At 34.9% G+C, this 17,479-nt stretch overlaps 1 protein-coding gene across 6 annotated transcripts in view; it reads left to right on the top strand.

Moving 5' to 3' along the window:
• The window catches only part of KDM4C (lysine demethylase 4C), a 320,050-nt gene that overhangs the window by 201,004 nt on the left and 101,567 nt on the right, over positions 1–17,479 (top strand). For all 6 annotated transcript variants that reach the window (XM_048290787.1, XM_048290783.1, XM_048290786.1 and 3 more), the window contains exon 18: positions 15,383–15,568. In XM_048290787.1, coding sequence (XP_048146744.1) covers positions 15,383–15,568 — 186 coding nt within the window. The remainder of the gene's footprint in view (positions 1–15,382; positions 15,569–17,479) is intronic.

Genomic DNA, 17,479 nt, shown 5'->3' with positions numbered 1-17,479 from the left:
AAGACTATTAGAATTATGAACAATCTTGACCATACATAGAAATTACTTAAACACTGAGAGCAGACTGTATTAAATTATACTGAACTTTGCATAAACATAGAACATACATACCTCTCCCCACCTCCAATATTTTTAAATTATTGACCGTTTCTTGAACTAGCTAGGCTTTTATTGCTTGCTTTTGGTTACTGTATGATATATCAATTTAAGTGAGAGAACTTGATTAGATATTTACTACTTCAGTAGTCTTGGCAGTCACTGAGTATAGAGCTTCAATACATTATATTTTCATACATCTTCTTATGTATTCTACTATCTTTTGGGGGCCTCAGGGGTACTGAAGGAAAGAAAAGAAGGTCAATTGTGAAAAACCTGGCTGAAGACAAATAAGCCACTCAAACTGTTAATTTGTACATAAAGAGTAGATAAAAGACTGTTGCACATATGCAGTCATATTTATTTTATTTTTATTGACAATTGAGAGGACAAGATTGCTTATTCAGAATAAGGTCATGTACCATTGAAAAATGTCATCTATTTTGAGTTTAAAAGTTCTTAGAAGATTTACTTAGGTCTTCACTTTTTGTTCAACTGATACTTTTGAGGTTTTTGTGTCTCTGATAAATTACAGAGTTCATTAAATCAACAGAAGATTATTATTATTTTTTTTCTCATTGCTGTTGATAGTTGATAGAGAAGTAATGTGGAAAGAGGAACTTCAGTAAAAGCAGAGATCTTCTCAAGTTTAAAAGGTCTTATGGCTGTGCTTATAGAGTGAAACAGGTTCAGGTTGAGATGACCTCAAGTAGTGAAAACAGTTAAGTGACAGATAAAAATTAGCTAAGAAACAACTCTGGAAATGGTACAGGGAATCATGACTTTGAATGTGCTCTTTCGGAAGTATGTCAAACAAAATGAAAGAAGCTAAGAAGTGTCTGGAACTCATTTGCAAACCACTTTTTAAACTCTTAGTTCAGTGTGCAGAGTGTACTGTTGTAAATATATATATAAGGAGACATGAAAGTGCACCATTTCTTCTGTCCATCTCAGTGCAATAAAACAAAACTAATCAAACTGATGCAGACTAGGCTCAAAATTGCCTAGAGTAGCACAGTAGTTCATATAGAGTCATGCTTTCTGGCACTGGAAATGCTAGTCATGGTAGTGAAGATTTCCGAGAAGCTTCAACTGGTTTTGTGGAACTTATCACCAGGATCTCAGAATGCACTTTCTAGAACAAAAAACAAAACTTCAGTGATTTTGTTCAGAACATGTGTTTGCCTGATTTCTGATAACTAAACTTGTCTCTACTTAATAGTCATTCATTTTCAGCTCTAGATCACAAAAGTCTTTATATCCAGTCTCTCCAGGGCAAAAGGATATAGAGGAAATTGACAAGAGTTTCCACTTTTATTGAACATTTGCATAAAGAAACATAGGATTGCTGTCTCAAAGAATGAATGGTGGTAAATACAATAAAATTTATCTCACATTAGGATAAAGCAGCTTTACTTAAGTTTTTTAATTGATTATGTTCTTCGCCTTTTTCTGACTTAGTGATAAATATCTCTGAGAACTTAGTGTGATCTTCTGTTAACTTCTATGTTTCTCTGGACAAACTTCCTCAAAGCTTAAAAAATGGCTGTTAATCATAAATTAAAAATATGAGTCAAAGTAATGAGGTAAAATGAGAGAAAAAACCCAACCCCCCCCCAGTATTTCAGAGTGAAGCAGTGAAAGCAATAAAACATAGACTTTGAATCCTAAATGTAACAAAGATTCTGTGTCCTTTTCCTTTTTCAGCTTTCCTTTGTTCTTCTAGAAATAGTTCTGTAAAAAGTTTAAACCCAACTTTTAAAAAGCATGATTAACAAATGTGACCTCCTTACTGTTGAAGCTTCTATTTTTAGATGAAGTTAAAAAAGAAAGGTGAATTATTGTTACAGAGATTTATGTTAACCCCTTTAGCATGGAGTGGGGAAATACCAGTTTTGTCATCTACAGACTTGACTGATCTTTGTCTTTTCTGTGGTATACAGATTCTTGGTGTTGTCTGCTGTGTGATCTCAGGCTACGGTGAGCTCTCTCAGAAAGGAGTCCTAAGGGTCTTCTCAGACACTGTTCTAAGGGTGCACTGTTCCAAGTACAGTCTATACGAAGATTTATACTGTGTGTGCCCCCACCACAGGAGCCACAGGGGTTTATTAGTCTTAATGTTGCACAGACTGGCAGAAATAAGTATATTAATGATTCACAGTTACACATAAAGTTTGGATATCACAAGTGCCTCCATATCCCTGTATTAGCTGTTCTATACTGTGATACTTCAGGGATCCAAATAGCCATGTCTTTTTTCTCTGGTCCTGAGTCACTAGGTTGTGTGTAGCAAATGGACAGTGTATGGGGTGAAAACTTCTCTGCAGTTCCTGAATAAACATTTAAAATGTTTTTAGGGACCAAGCATAGTATACTATGTCAATTTTGCATTATTTAGGAGCTGAAACAAGTACATTGTGCTTTGAAATATTTTACATGTCTGCTCTAAAAATTTATCAAGTTGCTTAGACATATGAATGGCATGTTAAAATCAGTGTTGGTTGTTTCAGTCAGACTCTAGTTTATTAAAGGGTTCAGCTGAATTCTGGGCAAGTGATAAAAAATCTTTTCTGATTGATGATAGACAAGTTTTCAAAAATTCACCAATTACTTGGCAGTGCTATGTCTGCAGATTGTTGTTATATTTCTTTCTGGAAATATCAGCTATGGCTTTTTATATGACATGTCTTCAGACTGAGAGGTGTAATTCCTTTCTTCACCTGACTTCTGTAATGTATTATGCTGTTAAGACACAATGAAGCATCTTTTAGTGGTCCATTAACAAAGAAGTTGGTTGCACTGTGTGGAGAGAAATATTATCTTCCAGAAGTCTAACTAGTCAAAAAGAAGTTTAGAAAATTGGTGTCAAAAGTCAGGCTATATGCTGGATGTTCTTCCTGTTCTGTGATTTTTAAAATACTGGGCTTTCATACTTTTCTACATATTGTTGCTGATAGCCTTTGGTAGGGATTTTTTTAAAATTACCTTTAAAATTAGATCTGTACTTAGGAGTTTGTTTTCCTGTGAATGAGTCCTGCATTCATGAAAATTTTTGTGATACAAAAGCAGAAGGAAAGAAGCTCTCAAAACTAGACAACTGGGCCAGTGGGTTAGGCTAGTACTTACTGATTTAATGAAGTTCTGTTTGCAGTGGTAAATAGATTATGCTTTTTGGGAAATAAAAGTGTGCAGCCAGATGCCAAAGATGCTAAAAAGGGTATTTCAAAATTGAACAAAATCATTTGCATGCTAAATGGATCCAGTTAGACCAAATAGATGAGACAGTAAACACACTGAACAGGTAATTAGCTTATAAAAATTTTCTTTTTCTAATGCAGTTTTATTGGACTGGGCATCACAGTGGAAGAGAGACCAGCTTGCCCTTCAATAACAGTCATTGCCAAATACTCACACTAAACAAATCAGTTCCATGTCCATCAAGGATATGGAGTATTTCCCAGAGCTGGAAATTAGAAAATGAAAAACATTGAAGAGAAAGATACGAGGAAAATCTAACTTCCTTCAAGCCTAATCACTGTGTCTGAAAAGCTAGTTAAAGGAGAAGACATGTGGAATAAATTACAAATATAAACATTAGACATACATATTTCTACATGAAGTTGTGTACATGAAGTAGCAGTACAAATATAACCAAATGTTATCCATAGGTGGTGTCCCTGTTGGAAATAACCAAGACACACGTTCCTTTTTCTTCAGGTTCTCTTTGAACTGCATGTTTCACTGTTCTATTTACTTTTAGAATAATATGGTACATTCAAATTCAAAGAGGTTTCAAAGCCTCTTTACATAAGGAATTAGAACTGATACCGCTGAAACAGTCAGTAATTGCAGACCTTTGTAATGTTTGTTCATTATTCTGATACACAAAAGTCTATGTTCTTACATAAATTTCCAAGCACTTCATTATTTGTTGCAAAATTCCCTGTGAGCTTCTCACTGAAGTTTGACATGTATGCATCAGGTATTTTTGGTTCTCCTAGTGGTTTCATACAGTACTAGGCTGCCTTTCTAGGTGTAACCATAGAGTGATCCAAGCTCGTAACAGGAGGAGGAAACCCATCTTTGTCTGAACTTGTCAGAATCATATTCTTAGGAGGCATTGGAACATTAGTCTGTCCTTTAAGCCATTCCCCTTATCATGTCTTGGGCTCCAATAGCATCCATGGCAATAAGACACTGTATTAACTAAATATTTAATCTATTGTATTCTTCATCTTGGATGTGTATGGACAATCGGAGTCCTTAGGACAAAACCATTTAAATCTCGATGTGTTTGATGCAGTAATAAAACCAACCCAGTGTTCATTCTCAGAAAACTGTGGAGATAAAATCAAAACTGATTAAGAACATGTGCTAGCTTGGCTAGTGTTGGGGTGTATATTTTCTAATGAACAAAAAATACGTTATGTATGAAATGTAGCTTAACTGGTAATAATTTGTATAAAAAGGTGCTTTCTTTCCCCTTTTTCTCCCGTTCCACCTTTGCTCTCTTTCCCATCACTCCTTTATCCTACTTTTATCCCCCTTCTACCGTTTTTCCTTCCTTCCTCCAACTTTTTAGTCAACTTCACCCCTGCCTTTTCCCCCTTCCCCTCTTCCCCACTTCTCTCTCTCTTTTTCTCACTGCTTTTTTTTCTACAAACATGAAAAATTCTCCTTCTCTTCCCATGTCTGAGCAAGATAAATGAACTAATTTAAAACATTTTCCATGCCTCATCTGTCCACTCCACAAGCTGTCAATGAGCTTGGATTGAGAGCTTTCATGCCAATAGTCCACAGTGAGCAGTTGTAATATTTTGAAATAAGAATGTTGTTTCCATAGCAAACTTGGAACGCTTGCAACTATGCTTACCTCCACATACTTTGGGTTTATGCAAGAAGGATGATACTATGTGATACTTTCTTAACCAAAAGGTCATTTGCTTACATGTCTGCAGTAATGACATCATACTGTTCTTTTATTTTTTTTTTAAATCTCGGGAGGAAGGTAAGAGGAAAACAAATTAAAGATGGAGGGGGAAAACCATTTTAAATATAATGCTTCTGCATTTTTTGCCAATAATAATTTTAACCAGTAAGTATATTAACAACCAATATGTTTCAGTCTAGAGAGAAAAATGATTTGTGGAATTTTTATGATGGCTAAATACTCTAAGGCAAGACTCACCCTCTTCTGCATCTGGTTCTTCTGACTATTTACTTAGTGATGTTAGTACAGGACTTAGAAATGAAGGAAACATTTAGAAATAGCTTTCTATTTCTGAGATACTACAACTGATTGATTTTAGACTGTAGAATTTTTTAATACATTTTAGTATGTCTTAAAGAATATAATACATTTTCTGTTCTGCCTTATCACTTTTGTCTGTTCAAATGACAGTATTTTCCGGTTAGGTATAATGTTAACATCAACTCTGCTGAAAAATAGGTTTTGACTTTTGGCTGAAAGCTTCAGAAATAATCTTTTCTTTGTAAACTATGGAGTCCCTCAAGATTTTTAGAACTGAAAAGTAAACTTTCTGTGATACAGTGCATGTTAAACTTACGTGTGCCTTGACCTCATCCTCAAACAAAAAAACCCCAAACAACAAGAACGAAAAGAAGAAGCCCACACCAAAAAAAAAATACCCTATAGAGTTCTAATTCTGAAATAGCTGTTTATTCCAAGTTTTGACTTACTTGGTTAAACGTTTATATACCATTGTTAGTACCTGGGAATGGCATGACTCGCATTTGCTTGATTTACTGTAGGAATGACAGGTAACATGGCCAGTAACGTAAGTACACTAAATGTTTTTACTTATCCTAATTTTCTAATAGTGTATTCTGTCCACAGCAGCTTCCCTTCAACAGAGAACAACTTGACAAGCAGCTGTGCCCTCATTCAGTGTACTTCACAAGCACAATATTTTCCTTCCCAGAGGCAAAGTGCATTCACCTACATAATTGGCCATGACCCCTTCTTGCCCAGAGGACAAATACTGAAGTCCATTCCTGCCTTCTAATCTTTTAAGATGCAAAGCAGCACATTAATGTCATTCTAGTAGGTAGATGGAATTTTGATATGTGTGCTTTTATTGTCATCAGAGGTTTCTGTTTGAGCTTGACAAGATTCTTGTTTCTGAGCATTTAAACTTGCGTGTCTTAAACTCTGTATGATTATCTCTTTAGTAATACTGTTTGCTTTTGACTCTGTATGGAACTACATTTTTAGTCTATGGATACTGCCTTGCTGACTAGCCATTCTCAAAAATGATAGTTTATTAGATGGTGCTACCTTTATTTTGATAAAAACTGTCTTTGCATTTTTTTTTTATTTCTTAAATTGTTTTTTAGATATTGCTAAGAATATAATCCTTTCAATGCTGCATCTCAGTGGTCTAATTTTAACTGCTCTCTTATTAGAATAGCAAATTTATGTGCGTTTGTATGTGTTTATATGAAGTACTATAAGGCAATTGTTAAAAAATAAACTATGTAGAAACAGTGCTGATTTCTGTACTAAGTATTAATAATGATGTTACTCAGAGCAATGCTGTGCATTAAATGGCAACTCATGAAGAATTGGAGCCTGAAATGGCCCTACAGTGTCTTAAAATTCTCTATTCATTGCCTGTTAAAGGCTTTTCTGAGCTGGCAAATTCTAGATGTCTTCTCTAACTATTTTGTATAGCCATGCTGTATTTTATGGGGAGTCTGTCTCTTTTGAAACTGAATAATACAAAGTCTGCCACGGGAATTTAGCTTGACTGGCTTTGCAGGAAAACCAGTGGGGATTATGATGGAGAAGTTAAACATCAATCAGCAGTGTGCCCTTGCAGCAGGGGACCAACTGCATCTGGGGCATGATTTGTAATAGTGTACCCATCAGGCCCAAGGTATTGATCCATCCTTCGCTTTTATTTGACTTTTGTTAAGACAGCACCTGGTCTGGCTTTTATTGACATATGGGAGCAAGTTCAATGAAAGGTCACTGGGATGGTCAGGTCTGGAGCACAGAACATGTACAGAGGGACTGAGGAAACTGGGTCTGTTCAACCTGGAAAAGAGACACCTTTTTGCAAAGATCTCACTGCTATTTATACCAAGGTAATCAGAGGATACAGGCAACAGGGAGATGGATGCTTTTTGGAAGTGCATTGTAGTAAGAGGCAAAGAACACAAATCAGAATATGGTAAATTCCAGTGTTGTGAAAAGAGTTTTTTACTATGAAAGCTGATGGTTGAACACTCCAACAGGTGCCCAGGAAGGTTGAGGGATCTTTGTCTTTGCAGATGTTCAAAAGTCAGGTGGATGGGCCTTATGCAACCTGATTTAGGTCTGCTTTGTCAGTGTTGGTGTACATGAGCTCTGCAGGTCCCCACTAACCTCCATTCTTCTTTGGAATAGTTTTGTCCTTGTTTTGCACAGTTGTTTTGTCTCTGTGCCACACACTGGGGTTTAGAACTGTGTGACTGAATGACTGCAGTGCAGAAAAGAACCTGAAGTTGACCATTGCCTTAAATTCCTGTAATGCCTGTAGGAATCAGCTGGAAAAAGTGCAGTTACAGTATAATAATAGGATGCCTGGAGGCTGCAGCAGTGAGGCAGTGAAATGATGCCTCATCACCTTTTCAGCCTAAATGGCATTTCACAGCTTGTCAGATATTTTAGCTTTTGTGTAAATGGCAAATCTATTCAAACTGGTCTATGCAAATCTGAAGGAAAGTTTTAATAAAAAGGCTTTCTTCCTGAAGAATAAAGAAAAGGAGATTATTTCTAGCCTCCTGTATTAATCTTCCTGAAATTTTGCCCTTCCAATACTAGCATCAATCATTTCTTGTTCACTTCAGGATGCCTGAAAGATGCACTGAATACAGGCACAGTGCTTCTGAAAAAAAGGTCTTTTTAAGCTTCTGTGTTTGTTATAGTACATTCTGGAGACTAGAAGGTGAAAATTGTGGGGGATAGAAACACAAAAGAAGACCTGCAACATTTGAAAGCTACAGGGAAAGAAACATTGTCTGGGAAAAAGATTTGTTTTGTACTCTAATAAAAATGCATATTAAAAAAAAAGTGACTATGTAGAAACTAAAGATAAAATCTTGAGAGTCTGCTTATAAGGTTTGGGCTCACAGTCACATAATATTATTTCTGAAAGCAGGTGGATATGAAGTGGGTAAAAGAAGAGTTAGGATGACTAAATTCTCAGTGTCACCTGGTGTATATGAGTCTGGAAGAAAGGGGGGTTTATTCTTGTGTTCAGTTAGTATGTGCTAGCAGAATATTCCCTATGTATATAGGGATTCTTCTCTTTGAAGAAAATGTTGGTGATTGAATGTTTTCCTTTTAGTACTTGTTGTAAATAAAACTGAGGAGATAGTAGAGATATGTTTATATGGTATTTTTATTCTATGGTAGAATTAGAGACTTCTCATGTACTTTCAGAGTATCTCTGACAGTATAGAATACTAGTGGTATTGCACTAGCCTGAAAAGAAGTAGGGACTTAATGGCAGTGCTTGGTGTTGAAATGTGATTATGAAGTTGAGAACTTCAAGAATACTGAAAATAAATATACAGCAGTTTATTTGCCAAGATATGGCATAGTCACAGATTTGGTGATTGCAAGTACTACTGTGCAGACCACAGCTGAAGCCCTGACATGGCCTTTTATTTCTTACTTTTTGCCTCACACACTTGTTTTACCAGCTATTGAGACTGCATAGTGTATCACAGGAGCACAAACCCTTTCATGGACTTTCAAAATAAGTACTTCTTCACCAAGTATTTTGTTTTTCTTTCTCTTTTAACCTACAGTTAATGACTCTTTCATTACAATCACACAATCCATGCTTCAGGAGAAACAAGATTTTTCTTAGCTCTGCACTGTATTTTTGTCTTTCTTATTAATTAGAAGCTATTCGTACCTTAACAGTTTGACTGAAATAATAGATGGATACTGTATTTATATGTGATTTTGGCAAGTCCTGGTAGATTTTTATCTGCTGTTAAAGTTGTATTTTAAATCAGTATGTATATGTGGCACGATTTCAGTATCTTTCATGTTTAGTTCAAAGTTAAACAACTTAAAAGTGCACTCATTGAGAGTAGACCCAAAACTACATTACCACAGAGTTATTAGAGAATAGGATTATTGTTTCTAATTGCTACTGATGCAGAAGTGTTATGTTTACTTCTCTGCTGAAATGTGCAACTAAAAGAATTTCGCCTACATCTAGATAATGTCTGCCATCTTTAATTTGCCACAACCCTATCCTATAGGCGGACTTACTGAATAGTAAGAAATTACAAATCATTTTCTATAAGCACTAGGACTTTTCCCCCTGAGGTACTGGTTGTTATGTTTGAAATACCAGAGTGATGCCAGATAGTCTCTTGATACTTTTTCTAACAACATTCCTAGTTAATTTTATATAATTGCCTAAACATGCTGAGCAATGAAGTAGAATAGATCATCTAACAGTCTCTTTCTTTACATCTTCTGATTCTAAGATCTCTCAGTTTCATAGCTCCAATACTCATCTCAGTTTAAATTAATCAGGAATAAAAGGAAACATAAAACGTAAAAACAGTAATGAGTTTGTTTCCATAGAAACACACCATGCTCTCTGCCAAAATTAAGTGCTGACTTTGTATTCTAAAAGATGGTTGTGCAGACAACATGCGCTCACTAGTCTGCAGATAATGCGTCAAATGTCTTCCTAGTATGCATCTTCTGACTGCATTGTACATTGTTAACAAATCTTTGTGCCAGTACCTTGCTACCAACCTGTGCTATAATATTTTCTCACTTTTATTCCGTGTTCTGGCTTTGGAATGGAAAAGATTTGTTTCACTGTGCAGTTTATACTGTAAGTCTCAGGTTATAACAGTTGATAAGCTGGTGAAGCTCTTTCTGTCAGTGTTCCCTGTAAAATCTTTGCTCTGTTAAAAATCTATGGGTATCTATGGGTTCTGTTGCTTACAGTGGGGTGACTTTTCAAATCTAGGGTGTGGTCATACATAGTAGCAATATTGCTTATTTGGTAATATAAATTCTGAAGCAAAATAGATTAATTACAAAATGAAGATATGATAAAGAAGACATTATAGAAAAAAAATACCTGTGATTTTTCATTAATTTTCTTAATGTTAACAATGGTGTCTCTGTCTTAATATTTCAAATGATACATAGAAGGCAAAAAGCTGGCAAATATGTAAAAGAGAAAGAGAATATACAAATCAGTTACTGACTAGTGTTACTAACCAACTGCAGCAGCAGCACCAGAACTCTTATGGGATGAGTTTTAGTAATATTCAGAAATCTAATAATTTTTAGAGGCTATCTTGAAATAGCTTCTTTTTGTAGCATTTAATGCTTTACTACAGTGAACTCCTTCACTTAAGTCACTCTGATTGACAAGGCATAGAGATAATTTTGGGAGAAATCAATAGTCAAAATTGTTTCCTAAAATCCATCCCTGGCTTTTTGCTGTGACCTCAGCTTGTGCTTATTTTCATAAATCCTTCCATCAGAAAACACTGCTACTGTGATTAATTCATGATCCCCTTTTAGGGACTGGAATTTTATTTGTAAATACCACTCCTTTTGAGGGAAGCAATTTCTAAATCTTTAAATAAAGATGCATAAAAATTATTATAAAAGTTACCAGTGGGCTTTCTTTTGCAAAATGCTGACATCCGGTTTCCCCAGACTAGTTTTTAAATATCCATTCTGTTTATAGATTTGCAGACTATTAACATTAAAGAGCTATTCCGTGATGATGGAATTCATTTGCACCAGAATATTTTTCTTTTGGGGGGCAAAAAGGGGTCATTTCACAATCTAGAAAATTGCAGTACATTGTTCTGTCCTATATTCTTAATCTCCAGTTATATAAACAATTTTATTTATTCTCCAATTCATTTTTCTTCTGGATTTCTGATTAAGATTGATCCTCAGCTACTTTCCCCTTGGTCTCTGCTTTGCACTAATATCTAGGAATCATTAAATCAAAATTACATTCTTCCTAGCTGTCTAGAATTGCTTTAGCTGGTAGGAACAGCTGTAGTTTCAAGTTACTGAAAAACTGTCATTTGGGCATTGAATTAACATTACTGTATTTTAGAAAATGTGTTCATGGTATGTAAAGTTTTTCATTTCACAAGTAGCATACTTACATACCTAAATACAAGGTTTGCTCTGACAAAGAGGTGTTCAGACTTTTTCTTTTGCAGAAATAGTTTGTGATTGGTTCCATTCTATATGATTCCTTCATTTTACAAACTTATGAAAGTCAGACTTCAGGGAAGAGCTGGGGGGAGAGTGAAACCTCAGTCTTCACAGCCAGTAGTTCCCTTTTTTCTCATGAGATTCTAATGCCTTTTGCCTTTGGTCTCTTCCACTGGGGTTATTTTAATTTTTTATTTTTTGTACATTGGCATCATCCTCCCCTTTTTTTTTCATGTATCACAAAGTTGAAAAAAAGATTTAAATTCATATGTTGTAGAAGCCCAAGTGAGAGTATGAGAAATACATTATTTTTCACAAGCCAGGGAGGGAGAGAATTGCCAGTATGGGCCAGACACAGCACAGTTCAATTTACTATCTATAGCTAATATACAGCTAACATACAGCTAACATACAGCTAATATACAGCTCATGTAGTTCAGCTAATGTTCCAAAAGTCTATGCAAAACAGGTTTTTTATAGCTTTGCTTTTATTCTATGTGTTCTGATTTTATCTATCAGTTAGAGTGGATTGACTATTCAATGTATAGTTTCAAATATGAAGGAGCTTTTTGTCTTATGTCTGAATGGGACTATGTTTCCTGATACAGTTATGCAAGCTGTAGTTTGCTTGTATACTGGACTTCTATGTGTACTTTTCAAAATTCATGCCTTGGTTTGAGAGTCATTGTAAAGCTGAGATAGATACATCTGCAACATCCTTCTCAGTGTCATGCTTGGACAAAGGACACAGCATCTTACATAAAATAAGAAGCATATTTCTTTATTTGCAAATCTTGATTATTTTCCTGCATTCTTGAAAGAAGGTTTTCATAGTTCTTCTGGTACTCCTTAAGGACAGGGAGAAATAGGATGCTTTTTCTTTTCCTGCATGTACAGTAATATTTTTCTTCCTGTTCACATCCATGATCTTAATCTTGTTGATACCTGAAGAGTATATGAGTGTAGCACAAAAGATTAATGTTTCGGAGTTAACTGATGTAACAATTACCTTCCTTGTATTTGGCAGTGAGATGGATTTATTGCATGGTTAAAATAGGAATTTTTTCACTTTCATCATGCAAACTTAAATTTGCATTCACAGAAATACATATTGCCAAGCAGCGTTCCTTTTATAGAAGAGTAAATTTGAAGCAACTTTACTTCTCATCAGAATTACACTAATTTAACACCAACATGACTGAAATAAGAATATAGACAACAGTAATTGGACAGCTTGTTTTTTAATTAATTATTTTCAGTACTTTCAAGTTGAAACTCTGAAAAACACTGTGAGAAGGGTTTGCTCACACTATGCCGGGTTGTCAGACATGTTCTCCTTAAGTTAACCTGTGCTGGAAGAGAACAGAATAATCAGCCTCTCTTATGGGGAGGGATGAAGTTTTACTCTAATTTCCAAGGATTTGGCCATGCCATTTAATGTGTCCCAGTTGCAGTTTTCCTGACCACATTTCCAGCTTCTTTTTCAGCATTTCTTGCTGTCCTTACATGGCTTTTATTTTCCTCAGATTTTCTACTTCTGGAAGGTAATTAGCCTTAAAATATTAATATAGAAGAACAGTTGTACATAATTAGAATTGTAAGTTCATATTTTTTTATGAAGCATTACTCACATAGTGTAGTTTTAGATTTTTGCATCTCCCAGATTTTTATAATACTTTAGTAAGATGCAGGAGAAACTTAAAAACACATTGTAATGTTTACATGTTTGCTCCCTTGTGCATGTGCAACCAGTAATTTAAAGGGGACAGGCACTTCCTGCTGTAACATTACAATTTCTTCAGTTAATGCTAGTTGAGCTGTACTTTAATTCATTCCTTTTCCTCATTCTCCACATTTTGTTTGAACTGCATTTTTGGGGTATTTGTTTCAGGACATGTGGGATTTTTTTGTGTATGGTCTTGGTTTTGGGGTTTTTTGGTTGGTTTGTTGGGGTTTTGGTTGGTTGTTTTTTTGTTGTTGTTGCTTTATTTTGTTTTTCTTTTAATACTCATAAGTGCTCTTCTTCCATTAATTGGATTGGTGAGTTTATGTGTATATCTATGAAAAAGCATTCAAGAGGAGTGCTGTTATTTGTATGAACTCAGTGTCTAGACATTTCACATATCAGATTTCAATTGTATTATCTACCTGGAATTTCCACTTAGTCGGTTCTGAATATGTATATATAGAAGAAATCTTTAAGCTCCCTTGGAAAACAGTTACTCCACTTACCTGAAAAGTACCTCATGCACATGAATACAAACGCACAACAAGATGTCAGCACATGAGCGAAATCTCTGAAACATTTCTTTTGATGGCAAAATCATCTTTACGTCTTATAAGGCTTTCAAACCTGATGGTGGTACAGTAGAGTGAGCTGAATTCTGGTCCTTTTAGTGAATGATAGCTAAAATTTTTCACTAAGTTCAGATGCTAGGCACTACTCTTAATTTCTGCTTGTGCAATGCCATGCAGGCAGTTTGCTTTCAAAGGGTGAACATGAAGGCAGAACTTCAAGAGAATTTCACATTCAGGATGATACAGGAACTAGAACCAGTGAGTGTGGCAGGACTAGCCCTTACCAGTATTATTTCTGTCACTGTGTGCCAGAAGTCATTGAAGTTATTTAAGTGCTGAATTATATAATAAAATTTCTGCTGGTTTTATGCAGAATATGAAAATCAATAAACAATGGAGAAAAAAGTTCTCTGGTCACCCGTGAATAAGAATTAGACGTGACTTATTAGTAAATACTTTGAATTATTAATCATGTAGCAAAACCACATCAAAATTATCTTTACTTGTGTTCTCAACATAGGCAGATGAGTGTGTTTAACAAATCGGTGGGCAGCAAATTTAGAACGAATGGAAGTAAGCAATATTCCAAGAGTATGTTTGACTGAATTAATTGTTTTGTGTCATTGCATAAAATCTATTTATGATAGCTGAGATAATTTTGTGATCATCAATAACATTTGCATTTTTGTTAGTTGTGATGAGAGCTATCAGAGGATAGTTCTCATATGTGATATAAAACAGTTGGCCATAGAAGTTACTGAAATAGTTATTCTACCTGGTGTGCTTGTTAATGCCTTACGGTGGCAAGGTACTGTTCATCTTGTATTGTATTTTTTAGTATATTAGAACTTACTCCCCAGACTTGGTTAACCTAGCTTATATCCCTTCGTCTTCTTTTCCTATTGGCTCCTTACTTGTGTCACTTAGAAAATAGTGACATTATTTTGATGTGGTCTTCATTTTTTCAAAAGGAAAGAAACCAGTGTGTCTTGATACCAGTAAGTCTGTTGACATGATGATTGAGTACATGACATGAGGAAATACACGCTACTGTATTTACATTATATTAAATATTCAACCAATGAAAACCAGGCTAAAAAATAAAAATGGTCTTAGGAACAGCCTTCAGCTGTAGAATTATGCAAAGGCTTGAGATAAAGGAAACATCTCTGACTTAGATTTATCCACTGTAACAGGCTATCTGAGGATGTTGTAGAAACTGTTTCCTGAACGTGTTAGATTAGCCATTTTACAAAGACTGTCTACATATATATTTAGTCCAGCTTTATAGTAGGGAACTAAGTTATATGATATATGGAAGTCCTGTTTAGCCCTACATTTCAGTGTGCCTATTCTCTTTATTTTTGAGTCTTGCTGTTGTTTTTTGTCAAATCATGTATAGGTTTTTTGATTTACCAATTTTAGGAGGAATAGGTTAGTTTTCAGAGCATGGAATTTAAAATTAAACTTTTAAGTATCTATCTATCTATCTATCTATCTGTCTATTTTTCTTGCTATAGCATTGGAACAGATTGTCTTCAAATTTATATAAAAAGGCAAAAATGCTATGTGTTAATTACCATATTACTAAGTTCCTTGTAATTAATAAATGCTTTTCCTTTTGCTGTGCATATTGTAAGGTAAAAAATGTAATAATTGGATCACAAATAACTTTTTGGTCTTTGAGTTACTTGCACGAGTCAGTGAAGTTGGAGTAATACAGAAAATACTCTGCTTATTTTGTTCCTATAGAAATGTATCTTCTGCAGGCAGAGAGTTAAGAAAATCTCTGGTGCCTGCATTCAGTGTTCATATGGACGCTGCCCAGCATCCTTCCATGTTACCTGTGCCCACGCTACAGGAGTGCTGATGGAACCTGATGACTGGCCATATGTTTTCTACATCACATGTTTCAGGCACAAGATCAACCAAAATGTGGTAAGGAATATATTTTCTTATTTGTTAAAAAATGGAATTGCAGAATTAAATTATGTTTTCAGAGAAAATGGAGGAGAGGATCCACACTATGTATTGTAGTAGTTCTGTCTGTCATATTTTCATGCTTAGCAATCTATTACACCTTGAAAGTTTTTCCTTATGCTGTTACCTGGGAGAAATAATTCCTGATATGCCTAACACGTTTTTGCATTTAAAGTCCTTGTTGAATATATTGTTTTGACAGCCAGAACAAATCTCTGAGTTCTCTGTTTTGTTAACCTGAAGTGTATTATAAATACCCAGATCACAATATCTTGCAAATACTCAGAGATCCTGTGAGATAATGGATGTGGTGTATATGTAAACTCTTTGTTCTGCAGCCAAAGAGTCTCTTGAAAATATCCAATTATAATTATTCTGTCATCTGGCAAAGTCACACTGGCATGCCATGAAAATTCATGTTATGACTGCTTTTTTATTTCTATTCTGTGCTGAGGAGGAGCCTTTAATTTTAGATGAGACACAATGAAGAATTAGTTTAATGTCTTTTACTTGAATAAATGGTTGGTATCTCAGTTAAGAGAGAACTCTTGCTGCTCATCTTGGGCTTTTAAAGCTGTATTTTGCTTCCTAGCAAACTAGAAAGACTTAACATAGTCTTATTAAAAGAACTTGGTAAGTTAGTCAAGTTGGACTTTTTTTTCTCCTTTATACCTTAGGAATGAAAGACATAAACCCAGGTGATGTCTGTGTAATAGATGTTGTTCTTTCAAGACCTTCTCAGTGAATCCTTGGTCTTAATGACAAGACTACTGAAGAGTAGGATTTTCTTTCAAGTGTACTAAATTTTAATGCCTCCCAACTAGAGTAATCAGTCCTGAGTGTTCAATCTGTTATCCCTGTTTAAATTTTCCATAGAATTGTTAAGCTTTTTAATATTTTTGTTTTACAAGATGAATTAACATGTTAAACCAGTACACTTTACATGGTTTTAATTTCTTCAAACATTTTCCAAGAAAATTAGTCTGGTTTTAAAAACAAACAAACCTCTATCTGTACAGGCAACTTAAGATACTCTACTTGGGGTATCTTGAAAACTTTATAATTAGCTGAAAATTACTGGATTAAATTAATGGCCAGTAAAAATAGGGCCAACATTTCCCAAATTTTTTCTAGTATCTTTTTGGAAAAAGTCTTTATATTCTAGGTAGTGAGATTTGCATCAGTCCCATAAATCCCATGCTTTCTTAGTGATTTTCTTGACTTATATTAGGTAGTCTACAAGTAAAGAAACCGCATCAACTATGGAAAAAGCCAGGATTTTGTGTGGCTGTGTGAAGGACATTGAAAGTATCTTGGAATGAGACTATTACATCCTTCCCTGAAACTCAGCACTAACCTTTTATGAAAAGATTCAGTATTATTACCTTTTTTTTTCCATGGCTCAGCTGAAAGTCAGGCTTGCAGAAGAGAAACAAAAATTAGGCTTTTGTGTTTTCAATTGGGTCAAAACTTGGAAAGAGCAGATACATTGTTAAAGAATCCTTTTCTGTAAAATTCTTAGCTTACTCCTGAGACAAAGGAGAATGCCATATGTTTTTAAATGCTTGGTTTTATACTCTGTCTTTTGGATAATTAATCTAATCACATCTTTAAGCCTTTGGAAGTTTTTTCACCCGTGGTTTTCTTGTTATGCTTTTCTTAGCTATTAGCTATTTCTTCATGCAGAAATAACATTGCTCTTCACCATTAGGCATAGCAACGTATCTTACTTTTGATCAACTTTTTTTTTTTTTTGCCTGTTTTACTTTCCTTGCTTAGAAGCAGAACAGGGAATCATCCAGACTGAAATATTATATTCACTTAGCAAATTTTTACAGGAGTCAAATAAATTGTCTTGTCAGTATGTAA

This window comes from Corvus hawaiiensis, chromosome Z (genome assembly GCF_020740725.1).
Source record: "Corvus hawaiiensis isolate bCorHaw1 chromosome Z, bCorHaw1.pri.cur, whole genome shotgun sequence".
Lineage (NCBI taxonomy): Eukaryota > Metazoa > Chordata > Aves > Passeriformes > Corvidae > Corvus > Corvus hawaiiensis.
Note: the sequence above shows the minus strand (reverse complement) of the source record. Positions and strands in the feature narration are given on the sequence as shown.